The following is a 22,135-nucleotide window of genomic DNA, read 5'->3' as shown; positions in this document are numbered from 1 at the left end:
GCAAGGGAAGGGCAGAGAGAGAGGGGGGACAGAGGATCCAAGGCAGGCTCTGCGCCGATAGCAGAGAGGCCAATGCAGGGCTCAAACTCATGAACCATGAGATAATGACCTGAGCTGAAGTCAGACACTTAACCAACTGAGCCACCCAGGTGCCCCCCTTGTATAGACATTCTTAATTGATTCTATCAGATTCCTAGTCATCCCAGCCATAGTTACCTTTTTCTCTTAAACTAGTCAAATTACTGAGCCTAAGTCAGCACTTCAACACGAAATTCAGACTTTATAAAAAAAGTAAACTACACAGGGAATAGATGTGTAGCATGGTGAGCACCTTGTTGTTCATCCCTGCTCAGGGCCCAGACTAAAAGTGTTTTCACAGGGCTGGGCTCCTGGGATGTGCTAGCCATTTGCTCAGAGTGTTCATGCTCAGGGTTATTTATGAGCTATTGCTGAGCACATAATGGTCAGTACAGCTACATAAGCAGTCTTGGCCCCAAATGTGTTCACTTGAACTTAGTAAGTCAAATTGGGTCTATAGAGAGGTTCTGTTGGGTTCTTACTGGAAACTCTTTGGATGCGCCTTTGAATTCCAAGACTGAGCTGGGTTTGACATGAGAAGATGTTCCAGTTCCCTCCAGCTACCTGTAAGGGGCCCATTATAATGCCAAGGATGTAGATTGTCCTTTAATTAGACTAAATCATTTTGATATTTTACACACACACACACACACACACACACACACACACAACAATAACAATAATAGTAACAGAAGCTGTTTTCCCATGTCTAATGAGAAAGTTCTTTAAACTTCTGGCTTATCTTGGTGGTCTCTATGTTTCTTAGCATAAATTAAATTTTATCAGTTTAAGTGGGATGATATTTTAGAAAGTAGGATCTGGTTAACAAAGGATCTTTCCTTCCTTAGCAAGAAAGACTTAGAGGTCAGCAAGGAGCATCTCAAGATACAAAGAAAGCATGAGGAGGAGTTTGGGGCTATAGCCTAGGTCACTACAAGTCTTGCAAAACTAGAATTCATCTTTCTTTTCTCTGTAGGCATTTAAAGATACTCTTTTTACCCTCAGAAATCAGACTTTTTTATTGAAGTATATTTGACTTTTCATATTGTGTAATTTTAAAGTGTACACATTTAATTTGATACATTTATATATATATATACTGCCATTGTAGTGATAATTAGCATCTCTATCACATTACATAATTATCATTTCTTTTTAGTGGTTGGAATAATTAAGTTCTAGTCTCTTAGCAAGTTTTATGATTATAATACTATACTGTTGTCTATATTCACTGTGCTGTGCATTAGAGCTGTAGGGCCTATTTGCCACTCATTTCAAGTTTACACCAGAAAACAACATCTGTCCTAACCCCCAACCCCCATCACCCATTTTACTTTCTGTTTTTACAAGTTTGGCTCTTTTAGATTCCACCTACAAGGAGTATTATTCAGTACTTGTCCTTCTGATTGACTTATTTCACTTAGCATAATGTGCTCAAGGTCCATTCATGTTGTTGCAAATGGAAGGACATCCTTCTTTCTTATCTTCTTCATTTACTCATCCACTGATGGGCACTTAGGTTGTTTCCATGTCTTGGCTGCTATGAATAATGCTGCAATAAACATGGAAGGGCCTATATCTCTCTGATATCCTGTTTCCATTTTCTTTAGGTATGTACCCAGAAGTAGGATTGTCGGATCATATAGTTGATCTATTTTAAATTTTTTGAAGAAACTCCGTATTGTTTTCCAGAGTAGATAAGCTGATTTACATTCCCACCAACAGTGTTACAAGAGTTCTCTTTTCTCCACATCCTTGCCAATATTTGTTATCTCTTGTCTTCTTGATGATAGCCATTATAACTAGTTTGAGGTGATATCTCATTGTGGTTTTGATTTGCATTTCCTTGATGATGAATGATGTTGAGCATCTTTTCATGTACCTATTGACCATTTGGATGTCTTAGACACATTATGTTTAAATTTATTTAGTGACAGTTTTCACTACCAAACAATATATTCATTTATAGGTAGATTTTTAAAATAGTTTTAAAGCTTTTATAGAGATCATGTCTCATATATGCTGTTTCTTCCTTGATCCTTTAAATATTCCCACAAATAGAGTACCTAGCCTTCTATAGCTGGGCATTCTTCAGTATTGTTTTTTCTTTTCTTTTCTTTTCTTTCTTTCTTTCTTTCTTTCTTTCTTTCTTTCTTTCTCTTTCTTTCTTTCTTTCTTTCTTTCTTTCTTTCTTTCTTTCTTTCTTTCTTTCTTTCTTAGTAGGCTTCATGCCCGGTGTGGAGCCCAACATGGGGCTTGAACTCACGACCCTGAGATCAAGACCTGAACTGAGATCAAGAGTCAGATGTTTAACTGACTGAACCACCCAGGAACTCCTTCTTTTTCATTTTTAAACTACAAATTACTGAATGCTCATTCTGTGCCAAACACTATGCCAAGAGATTTACATGCATTATCTCATGTTCTCCTAGCAATCCTGTGAACTAGGTATTATTATTCCTATTTTTCAGAAGAGGAAACTAAGACTCAGAAAAATTAAGTAACTTGCCTGAAGGCATATAGCTAATGAGTAGAGAAGCTGGAACTCACATCTAAGTCTCTCAACTCTTGCTTTCCCACTGTGCTCTTGACTTTCCTGGGAAGCATTTTTCCTTGTTCTTCAATTTGGGTTGGAGTAATCTTTAATTCTGTTCATGAAGATATGCCTCACTTCACAGTAAATATTAGGCACTAAATAATTCAAAGTAATCCTTCAGTGATTCTTCTCCTCTTTCTCCCATCCTCCTCCTCCTCTCCCTATTCCCTCCTCCCCCTCTTCCTCTTCTTCCTCCTCTTCTTCTTCTCTTCTCCCTCCCTCCTTCCCTCTTCCCCCTCCCTCTCTTTCCCCCTCCTTCCCTCTCTCTCTCTCTCCCCTCTCCCCTCACTTTAAACAAAATATTTTTTTGATTTGAGTTCTCTAACATTGGCATATATCTATAAATTAAGATTTTGAACAATGTTCTGTAGATGTCCTTACCACATTTAGTTTGTACTCCTTTTTTCTTGGACAATTTAGCTCATTTTTTTTTTTGGTCAAACATATTATTTTAGATTTTCAGGTTATCTAATAAACCACAAGTTCACAGACTCAGAAAAATTTAGAAGGGGAGAGAACCGCAGAGATCCACTCATCCAACCCTGTCATTATATGGTCAAGGGAGGTAGCTGGTGGCTGCAGGCCCCCTGGTTGAGTCAGAGCCTCAGTTACTCCACCTAAAACTGGAGGAAATCTTACTGCTTCTAAGGAGTTGTTCCACAAGTTCGCAAGTTGAGAAGAGGTATCTAAATGGATGGTTTTTTTACAGAGAGGGAGGGAGGCAAACCATAAGAGACTCTTTTTTTTCTTTTTCTTTTTCTTTTTTATATGTTTATTTATTTCTGAGACAGAGACAGAGCATGAGTGGGGAAGGGACAGAGAGAGAGGGAGACACAGAATCAGAAGCAGGCTCCAGGCTCCGAGCTGTTAGCACAGAGCCAGCTGTGGGGCTCGAATTCCCGAATCCATGATCATGAGATCATGACCTGAGCTGAAGTTGGTCACTTAACTGACTGAGCCATCCAGGCACCCCTAGCCCTGCTACTTTAAAATAGTAATCTTTCACTTTCACCCTAAGTTCTTACTTTGTGGAATATATATTCCAAATAGCATTTCCTAAGAGAGATTGAAAAATACATGCTCATCAACTGAAGATCAAATTCTCCCTCAAAATTTAATGAATGAAACATGTAAAACCTCCTCCCAACCTTTTTTTTTTTTAATTCCTTGCTTATATACCACTTGGCTGAGCATTCTGCCTTCATATTTATAACTGAATTTCCCTAAATGAAAAGCATCCATTTTGTTCTGGTATAGACAGCAATATAAGCATAGTGTCATACATTATTCCAATATATTAACAATGACGTTCTTCTTGTTTTGCACAGACTAGGAGACACGATGAAGACAACCAATGAAAACCAAAAGATCTACAGTTACAATTAAGAACATCAAAAAGAGGCAGCAAAGGACAAAGGAAGTCAGGCTGCACATACATGGAGGAAGCCAGTTTCTCAGAAGACACAACTCCTAAGCCACAGGAACATTTGCTTTTTGGTAGCGATTTCTCCCAAATTAAGATATACAGCAATTACAATTTTACCTCAAAAAATGACATCCTTGATGTCTCATATCAAATTATGTCAACAGTAGATGATCCTCAAAAAGAGGCCACATACAAAGAGATTTGTGGAAATGCAGACATAACCAAGACTTGGGATAAAATGACTGAAACTGTTGTTAACAAAAACTATGATAAAGAGAAACAATCCACCATAAATCTTGATATTCCAGCTAATGAAAGAGACCCTTCAAAGTCAAACCTTTCTGATATTTTACTCCATCATCTTTCCAAAGAGGAATTCTTAAAAGGTCAAGGCATTGATTGTGAAACTTTCCCTGAGATTTCTAATACTGACTGTTCTGATGAAGCCGTTATTAAAAATATTATTTTGCACTATGCTAAGAATTCTTGGCCAAAAGAACAAACCCCGGAACTCACAGGCCCTCTCAGCCCCAAAAGGGATGATGAAAGCAGCAATAAGCCCTATTGTTCTCGAGCTATGAGAGAAGAAAACACCTCTAATTTAGAAGAGCCAGTGGTTGCTGGAGAGAGCAGCTATCAAGAAACTTCAAATTTTCTAACTAAGATCAAGAGTCTATGTGATAAACCAAAAAGTTTCCAAGGGCAGCCACCCCAGAAACAACAGACCGAAAAAGCAATTTCAGGCAATTGGTTGAAATATGGCCATGACCAGGTTCATTACCAGTTCTCTGATTTCTTTAAGGTTGCTCCCAAAGTGAAAATCCCTAAAAATAACATAATTAATAAGCCACTTATAATAGATACAGAAGCCAGCCTTTCTCCTAAACTGAGAGATAAGTCAGTTATGATGCAAGATATTTTAGAAAGCATATCTAGGTCAAATTGTATTGAAAAACAAAAGCAGAAAAGGAAAACTACTGATTCTTCACAACAGACAGAGGTGAGTAAAAGTAGTCTCCAGGAAATGCATAATCTGGGCAACTTCCCGTCCATATCAGTGGGCCTTTGCAAGGTGCATGGCACTGACTTCTAGTCTTTGACCCCTCAGAAGCTCAGTGGGTGTCTTCCTGAGAAGAATCAGGGGCTGGGCAAACAACACACAATAGTATAAATTCCAAACTCTTTGACCTGGAATTTGAGTCCCCCCGCTGCCCTGCTTTTTTTTGCTTCATCCTACCCTTATAAACTTAGCTCCCATCCCTCAGGAGTCATCTTCAGTGACCTGGCTGGTCCCCAAGCTCTCTGGCCGCTCACCCACTGAGCTCCTGCCCTCCATGGAACATCCCACCTATGCCTATTCAAAATCTGGTCATTTTCATGGCCTCTTTCAATTCCCTGTTGGCCACAGGACTTTTCAGACCCTCACTCCCACTCCCATTCAGTCCTTCACGTCCTCTTTTGTTTAGTTTTCTTTCAGAGCATTTATCTCAGCCTGCTTTGGATCATAATAATTTGGAAATATCTGTTTCTTCCACTAGATTTGAGTACTGTGGAGGGCAGTAACCTTGTCTTCATCTTTCCATTGCCTAATTCCCCTAGGGGCTTGGCCTTGTGTCTTCTATATATTACACCCTTAGTTATTAACGCTAAATCAGATCAAATTAAGATCTTTAATAACATAATCCAAGCTTGCTACATTGGTAACTAGTTAGTACCATTTTTTAAATGCTTATATTAGGATTTTTTTTTTTAAGTAATCTCCGCACCCAACATGGGCTCGAACTCACAACCCTGAGATCAAGAGTCGCAGGCTCTACTGATGGAGGCAGCCAGGAACTCCCAAAGACCAAATTTTGTTAATGTTTAATTTATACTATTTCCCCTTTCCTCATCTCCCCGTCTCCCCATCTATCTCCCAACACGTTGAGGCTCAGGGCCTCGATTATTTAAGATTCGGTGGTGAGGTAAATTCACATTAATGATCAAAGTAAACATTTCAGTTCTCTGGCACTTTGTCAGGACAGTATGATCTTTCCCTGAAGCTTTGTATGAAGGGCACTCTGGACTGAACACTCTATGCCTGTTTCCATTTCTACTCCTTCATGCTTCAACTCCCTTCTCTAGCAACTGAATGCTCTGGGGAGCTTGAACAGAACCCCTCCCCCACCCCCACCCTACCCCTTCCCCCCCTCCCCCCCATACCTGAATCTAGCAGCTCCACTGGGCCTTGACTGGAATGCTTCTCTATGTCTGACATTGGCAAGTCTCAGGGGTCCTCATTCTGCTTGCACCCACCCCTGGGTGCACAGGGGTGCACAGTCCTCAGTGCCCTGAGGTTAGCAGGAACAGAAATGGATATTAGGCTCACCTCTCTCTGGCAATGGAAGTCTAAAATCAGGTGTCTTATTTTCTCTATTCCTGCTAATTGAGGTTGGAGAACTAGACTCTATCAGTTCTCTATCTGTCATACAGTTGAGACATTCATAATAACCAAAGTCTAATTTGACCACCACCATTTAGCTCTCTGACACTAGCATGTTTCTGAACTTTATGTGTAGACTCTCAAGGTGAGTCACTCTGGAATTTAAGCTCCTGTCCTGTTAGCTTATGGCAAGTAAACAATCACTATCATGACATACATTTTGGAACTTAATGCATACTGTTTTATATTTTTCTCCAGAATGTGGCTACTGTGTGCATGGTGTTAGTGAGAGTACCAGTGACAGAGCTGGCGACAAGACCAACAATGGCCCCTGCCCTCATGGACCTCATGGTCCAGTTTTAGGAGAAACGTTTCAGTGTTCCCCACAATAGTATCAAACATGGTAGTAGTAACAGATATGGTAATATCTAACACTTAATCCTTGTAACAACCCTAGAAGGTAGGTTCTATTTCTACCCTTATTTTATTGCTGAGGAATTTGAGGTTTACAGCGATGGAGTCATTGCCTTGGGTCACCTGGGAGGTAAGTGTCAGAGTGGAATTCAACCTTGGCTTTGGGAGCCCAGCTCTTGACACAACTCTGGGCTGCCTCCATGATGACCACAACATTTTGGATCATTTTGAATAATGGCGTCACCAATCTGTGTCAACAATAATGTTTTCTTATCCTTTAATTGTGCAGATGGAGCCCACAATACATATTCACCGAGACAATCTCACAGGTACCAGCATTTTTATTTTATTTTATTTTATTTTATTTTATTTTATTTTTACTATTTATTTATTTTTGGGAGAACGCAAATTCAGGGGGGTGGGCAGAGAGAGGAGAACAGAAAATCAGAATCAGGCTCTGTGCGGACAGGCTGACAACAGCAAACCCAATGTGGGGCTCAAATTCATGAACTGTGAGATCATGACCTAAGCCAAAGTTGGATGCTCAACTGACTGAGCTACCCAGGTGCCCCACTAGCATTTTTAAACTTCTGATTTAGATGTACATTTTGAAAACTTTTTTTAAACTTTTTTTTTTAACGTTTATTCATATTTTGAGAGACAGAGCATGAGTGGGGAGAGGCAGAGAGAGAGAGGGAGACACAGAATCTGAAGCAGACTCCAGGCTCTGAACTGACAGCACAGAGCCCAATGCAGGGCTCGAACTCACAGACAGTGAGATCATGACCTGAGCTGAAGTTGGATGCTTAACTGACTGAGCCAGGCGCCCTGAAAACTTTTTTTTAATAGCAAATGGTGATGGTTGCCACAGACTTCTGTTCATAAATCTGCAGTGAAGTTGAGATGAACAGAAGCCAAAACTTATTCTCTCTTATACAGGAATAGAATCTGAGACAAGTCTCTTTAAGGTGTCATCAACCTCTCAGAAAGACCCTTGCCCAAGTTCTTCTTACATATTTCAAAAGATAACTGAAGGGAAACAGATGTGCCAGAAGTTAAAAGAACAGACTGATCAACTGAAGACTAAAGTAATATTTTAAAAGATTATGACCAATAGAAGTGACCAAATTCAGACATAAGACATCATGCAATTAATGAAATATTGCATTTTTTCACTACAGGTACAAGAATTTTCCAAAAGCATAGCACAGGACTCTCCTTGTCATTTGCAAGACAAGAAGCTGGTAAAAATTTTATCAAGTTTTAAACATCTTTGTTAGGGAATTTGATGTGCATAAGTATGAATGACTTTATAGCACCATGTTTCCTCTACACTGGGGGGCATAGAAATGTTCTGGTGGAAATGTTTTGCTGAAGATTAAGGGCTGTGACCTCCAGAGGCCTAGCCTTGTGTTTCACATATGTTGTACCCTTAATTATTAATGATTAATTGAATTGAATTAAGACCTTTAATAATCTATTTCAAGCTTGATATATTTGGTAACTAGTACAAAATTTTGTCAACGTTTAATTTATACTATTTCCCCTTTCCCTCTACCCGACCTCTCAACATGCTGAGGTTCAGGACCTCCTTGATTATCTGGCTCAGGGGTTTGTGTTATAGGAGCTAAATGAACTTAGAGTTCTATTTCTATGTGTATTTATCCCTCGTTCATCCTCAGAGGAGTCTATTACTTATGACTATTATTTCTCAGTGGCCACCCAACAATAAATCTGAGACCATGGTAGGCTTAAGAGAATAACATGCCAGCTGTTATACAGGGCAAGTCCATCCAGAGTTGGTGGGTCCTGGGGGATACAGATTATAAAATTTGCCAATATCTGACAACTCAACATATAAAACTTTGAAAACTCAAACCTGATCTTAAAACTATGCTTTTCAGATGAAAATCTGTGATTTTCACATCCTTGCTTGTTGTTGCATTTAATCAAATCACTAATTTATATTGTAACCACAGTTCATCAGTGCCAGGGTTGTGGGAAGTTGGGGTGGAACATGGTAATGGGGCAAAAAGCTGAGATTGTTAGAGCCAGAAATGTGCAAAGTCAAAGACGTCATTCAGGCCACTGGGTCAGCAACAAGGCAGGTGGTCAGAAGTCCTGATGTGAAGGAGCACGAACAAAGCAATGGCAGGCTGTGCGATAGAAACCAGACAGTATAGACAGAGGAAAGGAGGACTCAAATGTTAAGAGACACAGTTGATCACTCTCATTCATCTATTGTATTAATTAAATAACTTATTAATTAATTAATTAATTAATTAATTCAACATGTACTTATCAGATACTTCCTATGTCCAAGACTCTGTACCAGGCACTAGAGATTTGGAGATAAAGAAACAATTTCTTTTTCAAGTGGCTTACAGTCTCCTGGGAACAGATAGGTAAATAGACAAGCAACATGAAGCTTGAGAAATAATGCTAATGGCAGCTTAGAAGCAGCTCACCCTTGACAGTTAGAGGGTACTTTGCAAGGCTCCCTGGAAGTGACTGACCTCGGAGTTTGGCATTGTAGGATGAATATGTATGAGATTGACAGGGTAGTTACAAAACAGTGGTCCAAGAAAAAGAATCACCAGTTACAATGGCACAGGGGACAGAAAACTCTGATGGGATGAGGAATTGTGTGGTACTGTAATTAGCCAGATGGAATCCAGGGTTCATGTGGTGAAGAGGAAGGGACAAGACAAGGACTATTCATGAAAGACCTTTAAACCATACTAAGAAGACTATATTTCACCCTGAGGTTGAGTGAGGGGGCAACACTGGAGGACTGAAAGCCAAGAAATGGTGAGCACCATGGGGGCAAGACTTAGGGACAAAGCCTGGCTAGGAAGCCATATTCCAGGTAACAAGTTATGAGGGCCTGAATCAAAACTAGCAATGAGGATGGAGAGGGGGACAAATCTAAGAGTTTAACAAAGTGGTTGCACATTAAGAGGGGAGAAGAAAGGAAGGGAGGAGGCTTGGATGAGTTTCAGATTTCTAGCGTGGGCAACCAAGGCCAGGACTAAAAATGGAAGATCCAGTTCCTAATGGGTGTGGGAGGCAGGCAGGAGGCAAGGTGCCAAGTTCATTTTGAGGTCCCTGTAGGACATCCAATTGGAAAGATCCAGTAGGCAATTAGAGCAATGGATTTGGACCTCAGAGGAGTTGCTTGGGCCAGAAATGTAAATCTGGATATAGTTGTGGGTTGAAGCTATGAAGTATATGAAGTTTACTCCCAGGCAAACCTGCAGAGTAAGCAGTAAAGAAGCCCAAGGAAAGAATCAGCAAACAGGGGCAGGTAAAAGAGGGTTCCTCAAAGGAGACTGACAAGCAGTGACCTCAAAGCTCAAGGCAGACCTGCAAGGGGCGGAGCTGTAAAGCCAAAAGAAAAGAAGGGGGTATGGGCCACAACAACACATGTTCAAATAACAGGAAAAAAAAAATCAAGAAGTGAATTGGATTTGGCAACCAAGAGATCATGAGGGACCTTGACAAGCCCAGTTTTATTTAATGAAGTGATTCTGTAAAAGCCAGATTGCCGGAGTGAAGCAGTGAATGATAAAGGAGATATCAAAAAAATCTGGTTTTGGGGTGCCTGGGTGGCTCAGTTGGTTAAGCATCCGACTTCGACTCAGGTCATGATCTCACAGTTCGTGGGTTTGAGTCCTGCATTGGGCTCTGTGCTGACAGCTTCAGATTCTGTCTCTCCCTCTCTCTCTGCCCCTACCCTGCTCACACTCTGCCAAAAATAATAAATAAATATTAAAAAAAATTTTTTTTAAAAGTCTGGTTTTCAGGAACTGGGAGAACACAGATTTTTTTTTTCAACGTTTATTTATTTTTGGGACAGAGAGAGACAGAGCATGAATGGGGGAAGGGCAGAGAGAGAGGGAGACAGAATCGGAAACAGGCTCCAGGCTCTGAGCCGTCAGCCCAGAGCCTGACGCGGGGCTCAAACTCACGGACCGCGAGATCGTGACCTGGCTGAAGTCAGACGCTTAACTGACTGCGCCACCCAGGCGCCCCATAGATTTTTAAAGGGCTGAGCAAAGCAGAGGGAACTGGTTCAAGGCACTAGCCTTCTGAGGCCTCAATCCAGGAAGTTTCCCCTTGATGCTAGAGGATATTAGGGGATTCGTATTAGGGCAGAGATGAGAGTCAAGGTGATTCCTGACAGTGTCAGCCTTGGCCTGAGATTTCCAGGCCCATTTGATTCAGCATTGGAAGAAGGCCAGAGAGGGCGACACTAACCTTCTCAGCATGAACAACACAACAGAATGGAAAGCATCTGGATGTTGGAACAGACAATGTAGTTCTATATACTGGCTGTACGATCTTAGGCACTTCCCATCTCAGAGTTGCCATGAGGATTACATGAGGTACATTTATAGCTAGAAAACTGTGCCCTTTCTTCTTCTGAGATATAATACAATTTAAATCCCAAGATCTTAAATTATAATTTGTAATTGACTTTCTCTCTTTTGTCTTTCCTTTGAACACCTAATTCCTTCTTACGTTTTCACTATCTGCATGCTACCAATTCCTAAATTCCTGGTCCTACCTTCTCATCTACAGCTCCAAATGTTTGTGTGTATCTTTACTTGGCTCTCCCACTCTTGCTGAAAATTCTACATGTCCAACATTGACAGCTCCATTCAAATCTGTTAGCCTTTCCAAATTCCTCAGTTTAGCCAGGGGTTCACATTCTTTCCGCCTCCCAAGCTAGAAACCTGAGCATTGTCAGTGAGATTTACAGTAGTACCAGGCAGGGTCCTGGCAGGAACTACATGGTTTATTCCGATGGAACAACTGAGGGGAGTTTAATAAGGCATCATTTTACAACAGCGTGGGTAAGGTTAAGGGAAACCAATAAGGGACAGAAAGCATCTCATAGAAGGGACAGTGGGGCAGAAAGAAAGGAGGAAGAGCAGATATTGGAGCCTAGGGAGAGTAGCTATAATGGTAGGAGTAGCTGACAAGCTCTGCTTTTGGTAGAGAGACACAGCCAATCCACTGGGATACAGGCAGGAGGACATCAGGGAAATAAAGACCCCTACCTCATCTTCATTTCCTCTCTTCTGTCATTGCTTTCCATTGACTGAAACCAATGCCAGGGCAGGGGAGCCTATTGGTGCAGTCCACTGAAGGTCAGCTTCCTGGCTGGGCCACGGAGAAAGATGGAGGACAAATCTGGGTGGGGGGAACATGGAAGACATCTACCACACTTGCCATTTTTTATGCCCTATGATCAATATGTTTCCAAACTTGGAATAATAATCAGATTTAATAATGATGATGGTGATGATCCTGGCACTAAGCATTAACTCATTTAATTTTCATAGTATGAGGTGAGGGCTATTATTGTCTCAGATGAGAAAACTAAAGTTTAGAGTTCAAATTGACTAAAATCATAATAATTATTAGGTGAAAGAGTCTGAACTTGAACCCTGGGGTGTCTGATCCTGTAACCCTATTGTTGTGTCCCTCCAACCATCCTTTCCTCTCCATGTTCATGGACACTGCCTGGTCCAGGCCTTCCTGAGCATCCTTCAAGCCTGATGTAGGTCTCACTTCTTCCACTGAGCCATGGCAAAGTGCCATGGCAAAGTCCTTGAATCCCGTTTCTTTTCCCAACTGGAATAAAATCCCTGAGACTGATGTAACTTTTGTATCTCTCACACATTTGGCCCAGGGCCACGTATAGGCAGTGCTCAGGGAATATTTAGCTATTGGGGCTGCAGTGCTGAAGCCTCTATACATCAAGACCAGACCTTAACCTACACCATGTAAGTGTTAATCTGCACGAGGCTGCATGTGTTGACGTCTAGAAGACCCATTTGAAGCTCTGGCTAAACTTCCTAATGCCCCATCCCTCCAAGTGCCATAGACTCAAACTCAGATCCTCTAACTTCAGTCCCTTTTAAGGTCCTTGTGGCTTCAGACATACCTCCTAGAGCTCCAATTTCCTCCCATATACAATCGAGATAATAAAATCTACTTTGCAACATTTACAACATTGATGTGTGGATTAAGTAAGATAATGCTCAGGAAAGTGCTCTATAAGCTAAAAGCCATTCTGCAATAGCACAGGACTATTGATATCCTATTAAGGAGTTCAGAGGCCTCTGAGTGGGCCCTGGGGAAGAAATCGGAAGTCGCCATATTGAAAAAGCTGTGTGCTAGAAGGGCGTTGTGAATGTGGAGATGCCTGGGTTGCCTCTGTTTTAGATGTCAGTCTCTGAAACAAAACAATTGCCAGGAGAAGGATGGTGGCTTCATTTTGAAACTACCATCGTGTACACCCTCCTTGTATTTTGGGGGGAAACAACCACTCATGCGTGATTCTGGTGACTTTACTGCTACAGGTCCTGGAGAAACTGCAGGGACATCTTGAACTACTGGAGCAGGAGTTTAGGGACAACAAGGAGAAGCATCTGGCTTTGAAGCAAATTCACAGGCATGAATCCCCAGCTGTCGGTGACTTTGATCCAGAAAGGTCAGGCTTAAAATGTGTGAGGTGGAGGGGTCAGAGGCAACCTCCTTCAGGTGGGATTCTGATATGGCTGCTGGCTTAATGCTTGCACAGCCCCTGGCCTAGGGTCAGCAAAAACTGTGCCATCACTGAACAAGTGTTAGCGCATGAGACAAACAATGTGGAACTTCCGCTACGTATAAAGTCCTGTCCTGGGCACTGACCCAGATGGAGTCCTCCACATGAACAATTGTCCCCCAGAGGAGCAATTTTGTACTACAATCCTGCCCTTTGTTGTGTGTCATAACCGGTTCTGAGACCCAGAACAGTGTAAGAAAATCCTGGAAAGGCTCACACACTAACCCCAGAGGGCCTTCTCTCTAAGCTCCTTGTGTCCTGGCCTTCATCCCACTCCTTCCTCTGTCTCCCCTGCCTGGTTCTTCTGTCCTTCCCCTTTCCCCCCTTTTCTTTCCTATCCGCAGACAATTCCAAAGGGGCAGTGGGTATGAGAGGACCATTGCTAGGTTGGTTAATGTGGGGGTGAAGAACCCACAAAGCCTGATAAATTTAGGGAAAATGTTAAAGCTTGAAGTCAAAATGACTTCTGAGTTAATTCACAGTAGAAACTTGGATGCAAACTCACTGAAGTTTCCAACTGGCCATTTTTATGGCCCTGTGCTCCTCTCTCTCCAATCCAAACAATTTTAAGATGTATTCCAGGACTCAAGGCTAGGATTGTTTCCATTTAATTTCCTGGTATGAATTAAAAGAATCCATTTAGGAGACTTAATCTCTGTAAATTCAACTCTTTCTATTCATTGCATTTTTACACGGAATCTTTCTTGATGCCAGATTACTTTAATGGTTTATATTTCGGCACTAGTGTCCTGAGGTATTTTTTCCAAAGTACAATTTCACCTTTTCAAAATGAATGAAATCTCTGTCTACTGTTATTTCAATACTGAGTAATTAGACAGCAAGGATGAGGTTTTAATATTGATTTGTTTTTGCCCAAAGGCTTATTTTGTTTTCTGGGAAAAGAAAGATCTCTACATACTTTCATTATTTATTTAAAAACTAATAGAGTAAGGATATTTATTTTCCGAGGAATCCCACTTGTCTAGGCAGTCATTTTAAAGTTGGGCCTCTGTGCACATTCAGACCAAAGTTATGCAACACCTTATTTATATCCTAGTTACACCCACAGTGTGCTGGACCCAGTATAAATCAAAAAAGTTTCAGCTGTAATTATGTCCCATATACAGGAAAAGCTTTCAACACTGGGGCAAGGGAAGGACCCAGTCTCTCCGAAACTCGGTTAAAACCACCTCAGAGCAAGCAAGGCTGCTCCGTTTGACACTGGTCCTCTTGTTCTCGCATGGGCATAATGTGGCAGTGAGCAGAACCCCATACAATTAATTGTCCAGAACCTTCTAAGTGTTGAATCTAAAGGCCATTGTAGATGGCTTTCTGCAAGGGAAAGAATTCTGCAAGTTCATTGGCTAATTACTTGTTTAAGTCTGCTATGTGCTCTTACTAAAACCTTATTGGGGCACCTGGGTGGCTCAAGTAATTAAGCATCCGACTCTTGATTTCTTTTTTTTCAACGTTTATTTATTTTTGGGACAGAGAGAGACAGAGCATGAACGGGGGAGGGGCAGAGAGAGAGAGGGAGACACAGAATCGGAAACAGGCTCCAGGCTCTGAGCCATCAGCCCAGAGCCCGATGCGGGGCTCGAACTCACTGACCGCGAGATCGTGACCTGGCTGAAGTCGGACGCTTAACCGACTGCGCCACCCAGGCGCCCCTTGATTTCTGCTCAGGTCATGACCTCGTGGTTCATGAGTTTGAGACCCGTGCTGACAGGGTGGAGCCTGCTTGGGATTCTCTCTCTCTGACTCTCCCATGCACTCTTTCTCTCAAAATAAATAAACGTTAAAAAAACACAACAAACGTATTATTGCCTTTAAAAGGTAATATGCAAAAATAGTTCTTTTATTTCATGCATCTTGTTTGTCAGAATGTAGTCTGATAGTCATTTCACACGCTGACCCCAGAAGTCAAGGAGTCAAGAAATGGGGTTCTGCCTCCACCAATCCCTCTCTCTGATATTATCAACATACAATCTTGTCTTCTGCTTTACGGAAGAGATCACAAAATCCCTCAAAAATGTCTTTTCTCCATCTCCAGAGCTGCATGTTTTCACCTCCTCTTCCTTCCTTCACTCACCTCCAACCCATCTGGCCTGGTCCTTGGGCCCATTTCTTCCCACTACCTTCAGGTCTATCTCCACCATTTCAGAACTTCCTTCAAATTTTCAGCCTCTCCTTGTCCTCTGCTTAATTCTCATTTGCCTGCTAGATTAGAGCATATTTTCCTATATTTTACTTGATTATCAACAGTTTTCCATGCATAGATCTTTGTCCCACCACTTGCTGAGTACAGCAGCCTTTCCCACGGGATGAAAAGGCCACTTTTATCATATAAAAAACCCTCCACATATAGATAGGACTGGTTCTCTTCCATCCCATTGATCTGCGTTTCTATTTCTACATTCACCACACAGTTTTAAATTAGTATAGTCTAGGGGTGCCTGGGTGGCTCTGTCGGTTGAATGCCCCACTTTGGCTCAGGTCATCATCTCATGGTTTGTGAGTTCGAGCCCTGTGTTGGGCTCTGGGCTGACAGTTCAGAGCCTGGAACTTGCTTCAGATTCTGTCTCCCTCTCTCCTCTCTCTCTGCCCCTCCTCCACTCATGCTCTGTCTCTTTCTCTCTCGAAAGTAAACATTAAATAAATAAATAAATAAATAAATTACTATAGTCTAGTGTATATTTTGACATATTTCTTCTTTAAATTTTCTTTAGCTGTTCTTGAACACCGTTCTTACTAATAAACTTTATAAATAGCTCACCAAACTTCCTTAGGGACATGCAACTCGAATTTTGTTCAGAATTGTGTTGAATTTACAGATTAGAGAAGAGTTGAAATCTTTGCAATGAGTAGTCCCATCCAGGAGCATGTTTTCTTCATGCAGATTTCATGCATGTTTTGTTAGCTTTATTCCTACCTATTTGGTAGGTTTTCTCAGCATTATTAACAGATGTTTTCTGTAATTGATATACAGGAAATAAAGAAAAACAATATATTTAACTTCTGCTGGGCTATCTTATGTATTTCTGTTCATAGTGTTTTTTGATTAGCTGTTGATTGTCTTAGTTTTTAGGTATGACAATCATAGCATTTGAAAATAATGACAGGTTCCCCCAACTCCCATTTCCCCCTAAATATTTATACTTTATCTTTTCTTCCCTGATTCTTATATATCATATTTTTTAATCAATTTATTTTATTTGCTAGGTTTTCCAAAACAATGTTAAATAATACTAGCAAAAGCAACCATTCTTTTCATATTCCAAACAGTAATGGGATTTTTTTCAAGTATGACTCTTGCTGTAGTTTCAAGTAGATAAGTTTATCAAGAAAGTTTTCTTCTATTCTTGATTTACTAGGATTAGATTTGTTTTTTTAATGTTTTAATGTTTACTCAAATGGGATTTAGAAATCTATTTAGTTTATTTCCTAACTCTATTAATATAATAATAAAATGTATTCATAAATATCCTAATGTTTAGTTATAGAATGATTGGGAAATTTTTCCCTTTTCTTTTTATGTTTCAAAAGGGTTAAAGTCTTACTAGAACTCACCCATAATCCCACTTGGATTTGGTGCCTTTTGGGCTGGTGGATTTTTGATTATTTTTTCTATTTTTCTCTGGTTATTAGTTTTTTTCCAGATTTCCTACCTCTTTTTGAGTAGATTTTAATAATTTATGTTTTTATAGAGACTTGTCCATTTCATCTAGATTCTAAGCTGTATTGGCATCAAGTTGTTCAATCCCATTTGATTTAAAATTTTTCTTCTGGCATATTTCCTTTCTCATTCTTAATGTTACTTATGCTTTTCAGTCAGACTTTCCAGTGGTTTCTTTTATAGATATTTGCAAAGACAATGTTTTATTTTATTAATCAAATTCTTTTAAATTATATTTATTTCTCCTTTTGGGGGGTTCATTTGGTAGTTCTTTTTTCTATTTTCCTGTTTTGGATACTTAGTTTATTGATTTTGAACTTTGCTCCCTTGTAAATGCATGCTACATCTATAAATTTTTCTCAGAGTACTGCACTAGCTACATTACATTGGTTTTATATGTTTTTTTCGCATTTATTATTCACTTATAGAGTATCCTTAATGTCTATTAACCCAAGAGTTAGTAAGATGAGTGTTAAAATTTCCAATTAGTTGTTTGTTCTTGTTGTTGCTATCTTTTTGTTATTAATTTCCAGTGATCAAATTTTTAAGACTTTAATTTTTTAAGACTTTAATTTTTAAGAGCATTTTTCATAGGAAAATTGAGAGGAAGATACAGAGGTTTCCCACATACCTCTGCCTGCACACATGCATTATCACCATTATCACCCCTCACCAGAGTGGTGCATTTATTACAACGGATGAACCTACACAGATCCTAACTGTTCAAAGCCCATTTTCTGCATTAATGGTTTACTGTTGGTACTGTACATTCTATGGTTTTGGACAAATGTATAATGACTTGTATCCATCTTTATAGCATCAGAGAATTTTCACTGCCCCCAAAATCATCTGTACTCCACCTATTCATCTCTCTGCCCCCACCCCAACCCTTGGCAACCACTGATCTTTTTACTATTGCTATTTATTGCTTTTTACTATTTCCAGAATGTCACATAGTTGCAATCATGCAACGTGTAGACTTTTCAGATTGGGCTTCTTCCACTTAGTAATATGCATTTAAGGTTCCTACATGTCTTTTCACAACTTGATAACTCATTTTTTTTTAGTGATGAGTAATATTCCATTGTCTAGATGTACCATAGTTTATTTATCCATTCACCTCCTGAAGGACATCTTGGTTGCTATCAAGTTTGACAAGTATGAATATAGTTGCCATAAACATCTGTGTTCACGTTTTTGTGTTGACATAAGTTTTCAACCCCTTTGGGTAAATACTGAGTGCATTGGATTGTATGGTGAGAATATGTTTAATTTTTTAAAAAACTGTCAAACTGTCTTCCAAAGTGGCTGTACCATTTTGCATTCCCACCAGCAGTGAATAAGAGTTCCTATTGCTCCACATCCTTGCCAGCAATTGGTATTGTTAGCATTCCATATTCTGACCATTCTAATAACGTATAGTGGTATCTCATTGTTTAAATGTGCATTTCTCTGATGAACTATAATATGGAGCATCTTTTCATATGCTTATTTCCCATCTTTATATCTTCGTTGGTGAGATATCTATTAAGGTCTGTAGCACATTTTAAAATTGGGTTGTGTGTGTGTTTTTTATTGTTGAGTTTTAAGAGTTCTTTGTATATTTTGGGTACTAGTCGTTTATCAGAAATGTCTTTTGCCAATATTTTTTCCTGGTCTGTGGCTTATCTTCTCATTTTCTTGACATTGTCTTTCTCAGAACATAAGTTTTAATTTTAATGAAGTCAAACTGATCAATTATTTCTTTCAGGGATAATGCCTTTGGTGTTGTATCTCAGAAGCCATCACCATACCCAAGATTATCTAGGTACTCTACCATGTTATCTTGGAGTTTTATACTTTTGCATTTTACATTAGGCCTGTGATCCATTTTGAGTTAATTTTTGTGAAGGATATAACATCTGTGTCCAGATTCAAATTCTTTTTTCCACATGGATGTCCATATGTTCCAGCAGCAACTGTTGAAAAGACTATCTTTCTTTGCTCCATTGTATTGCCTTTTCTCTTTTCTCAAAGATCAGGTGACTATAGTTATGTGGGCCTATTTCTGGGTTGTCTATTCTGTTCCACTGATCTATTTGTATAGTCTTTCACCAATACCACACTGCTTTGATTGCTGTAGCTTTATAGTAAGTCTTGAAGTTGTGTAGTGTCAGTCCTCCAACTTTGTTCTTGTCCTTCAATATTATGTTGGCTATTTTGAGTCTTTTGTCTCTTCATATAAACTTAGAATCATTTTGTCAATAGCCACAAAAGAACTTGCGGGGATTTTGACAGGGGTTGCATTGAATCTATAGATTGAGTTGGGAAGAATGGCCATCATGACAATATTGAGTCTTCTTATTCATAAACATGGAATATCTCTCCATTTATTGAGCTCTTTGATTTCATTCATCAGAATTTTATGTTTCCCTTATACAGATCCTGTATATATTTTGTTAGATTTATACCTAAGTATTTCATTTTTTGGATCTTAATGTAAATAGTACTGTCTTTAATTTCAAATTCTACTCATTCATTGATAGTATATAGCAAAGTGATTCACTTTTGTACATTAAACTTGTACCCTGTAACTTCTCTATAATTGCTTATTAGTTCCAGTTTTTCTGTTGATTCTTTTGGATTTTCTACACAATCATGTCATCTGTGAACAAAGACACTTTTATTTCTTCCTTTCCAATCTGTATACCTTATATTTTCTTTTCTTATTGCATTAAGTAGGACTTCCAATGCAATGTTGAAAAGGAGTGGTGAGAAGGGACTTCCTTGCTTTTTTCCTGATGTTAGTGAGAAAACGGTGATATAATTATTAATGATTTGGAATTTGTTGAGATTCTTCTTTGTGGATTAATATAAGGTAAATTTTTATAAGTGTAATGGGTTTGAGGAAAATGGGTTCTTCCTGGGTAAAATAGGTATTTATATTTATAGATAAATTTACACATATACATATATGTATACATGTGTATATATATATATATGTACAGATGCATATAAATCCAGCTTGTTAATCAAATTCTTCAGATAGTTCATTTCCTTCCTCTTTTCAATTGATATAAATCATTATTTCCATAGAATCATAGCTCTTAGAACTGTAAAGGATCTCAGGGTGCCTGGATGGCTTCATCGGTTAAGCATCTGACTTCAGCTCAGGTCATGATCTCTGTGGTTTGTGGATTTGAGTTCCATGTCGGGTTCTGTGCTGACGGCTCAGAGCCTGGAGCCTGCTTCCAATTCTGCATCTCCCTCTCTCTCTGCCCTTCTCCCACTTGTTTTCTCTCTCTCTCTCTTTGTCTCTCAAAAATAAATAAATGTAAAAAAAAATATTAAAAAAAAAAAAGAACAGTAAGGGATCTCAAAATAATTAGATCCAGGTAAGCAGAGTATTGTTTTCCCATGTTATAGTTGAGACATTGGAGGCACAGGAAGATTAAGTGATTTTCCCAAGGATACACAGCTAATGAATAACAAAATGAGGATTAGAGCCCAGGCCTTTGGAATGAAACTCTAAACAGGATGCATGTCAGGGCGGGTGTCCATTATCCTTCCTGTCTGAAGCCAAACCACCTTAATAATATAGACCAATGCTATATTCAAGAACTGTTGTTACTAATTAGAATGTTGACTGCATATCCAATAAGATGCTTGTTTATGTTTATTAGAGAAGTGGAAGGTGAAATCTTCAAGTTGGAGATGCTACTTGAAGATGTTAAGGAGAAAATTAATAAGGGCAAATATACGTCAGCCGTCTGTCTTCCCGGGAGTTCTCCAATCATCCCTGATGACTTGGCATCCACATCCTCTCCACCCTCAAATGAGGTAATACAGCAACCTACAGCCTAATTTTATGCCAGGAAAAGATGTTTTTTATGCATTTATAGAATCCTAATTCATGAACTCATGAATTCTATTTTAATATCTCATGAAAATTTAACTTTCCAAAGTCCCATGGAACCAGCTTTTAAAAATTAGAAGCTATTTTAAGTGTTGGTTTTTGAAATATCTTAATAGTTTAAGATGTAACAACGCAGTTTAAACTGATGAACCACTGAAAAGCTATTTCTTCTGGATGAATAGCAACATTTTTGTGGATCGTGCCTGGAAGAAATAATTTTTCTTCTTAATAGTTTTATATTCCCTCTTCTACATAAAGAATAACATACTCAGCAGGAAGAACTATTTTCCACGAGTCCACTTCTGCATTTTCCTTCTCTCAAGTTCAATTCTTTTGGATTGTTTACATATGCAAGATGAGGAATTCAAATCAATCACCACCCAGTATTTCTACACTTTTTGTCTTTGTGGCCTCAACTATCAGAACATTCAGACTAAATTAAAATTCTGAGAAACTGAATCATCTGGATAATTGCCTTAAATTGATTCTTTTGTTTCAGACAAAATTTGCCTGTGGCTGACATTCAAAATCTGAATAGGTTTTTGTTAGAGTTAAGAACAAAATGCTGAAGATTATATATATTAGCCTTGCCAGAGAAGTGCAGTTGCCCCTTCAAAACAACCTGCCCAGCAAAATTTCATCCATTTATATAACCTTGACACAATGCCTCCCCATCCCAGGCAGAATTCTTTGTTCAGACCTCTGTGCCCCCACAGCACTGTGTCTCATTTGTCCCTGTGCCTTTGTACCTATCTTTTTATCCCAAACATCTGACTAAACGCCTGGTGTAGCATGAATGCTCAGTATAGTAACCTCTGAGCCCTTGTGGATTTAATAGTTTCAACACCTCACAACTGTCTCCAAGGTTCACAGCACTTTATGCCTACAGTTCTGAACCTGAACTAGCTTCCAGGTGGTGCGAGGGAGCCCAGGAGTCAGCTTAGCCTTCCGCCCAGCAGCTCCCTCAGGTCTGGGTTTGCTCTTCTTTATTTGGTCCCAAGTTTACAGC

At 39.5% G+C, this 22,135-nt stretch overlaps 1 protein-coding gene across 2 annotated transcripts in view; it reads left to right on the top strand.

Moving 5' to 3' along the window:
• Positions 1 to 526: 526 nt before the first annotated feature.
• The window catches only part of AKNAD1 (AKNA domain containing 1), a 41,578-nt gene continuing 19,969 nt past the window's right edge, over positions 527 to 22,135 (top strand). For both annotated transcript variants that reach the window (XM_043575728.1, XM_043575727.1), the window contains exons 1-7: positions 527 to 644; positions 4,003 to 5,100; positions 7,226 to 7,265; positions 7,876 to 8,024; positions 8,118 to 8,180; positions 13,311 to 13,441; positions 20,894 to 21,050. In XM_043575728.1, coding sequence (XP_043431663.1) covers positions 4,111 to 5,100; positions 7,226 to 7,265; positions 7,876 to 8,024; positions 8,118 to 8,180; positions 13,311 to 13,441; positions 20,894 to 21,050 — 1,530 coding nt within the window. In that variant the 5' untranslated portion in view covers positions 527 to 644; positions 4,003 to 4,110. The remainder of the gene's footprint in view (positions 645 to 4,002; positions 5,101 to 7,225; positions 7,266 to 7,875; positions 8,025 to 8,117; positions 8,181 to 13,310; positions 13,442 to 20,893; positions 21,051 to 22,135) is intronic.

This window comes from Prionailurus bengalensis, chromosome C1, assembly GCF_016509475.1.
Source record: "Prionailurus bengalensis isolate Pbe53 chromosome C1, Fcat_Pben_1.1_paternal_pri, whole genome shotgun sequence".
Taxonomy (NCBI): domain Eukaryota; kingdom Metazoa; phylum Chordata; class Mammalia; order Carnivora; family Felidae; genus Prionailurus; species Prionailurus bengalensis.
Note: the sequence above shows the minus strand (reverse complement) of the source record. Positions and strands in the feature narration are given on the sequence as shown.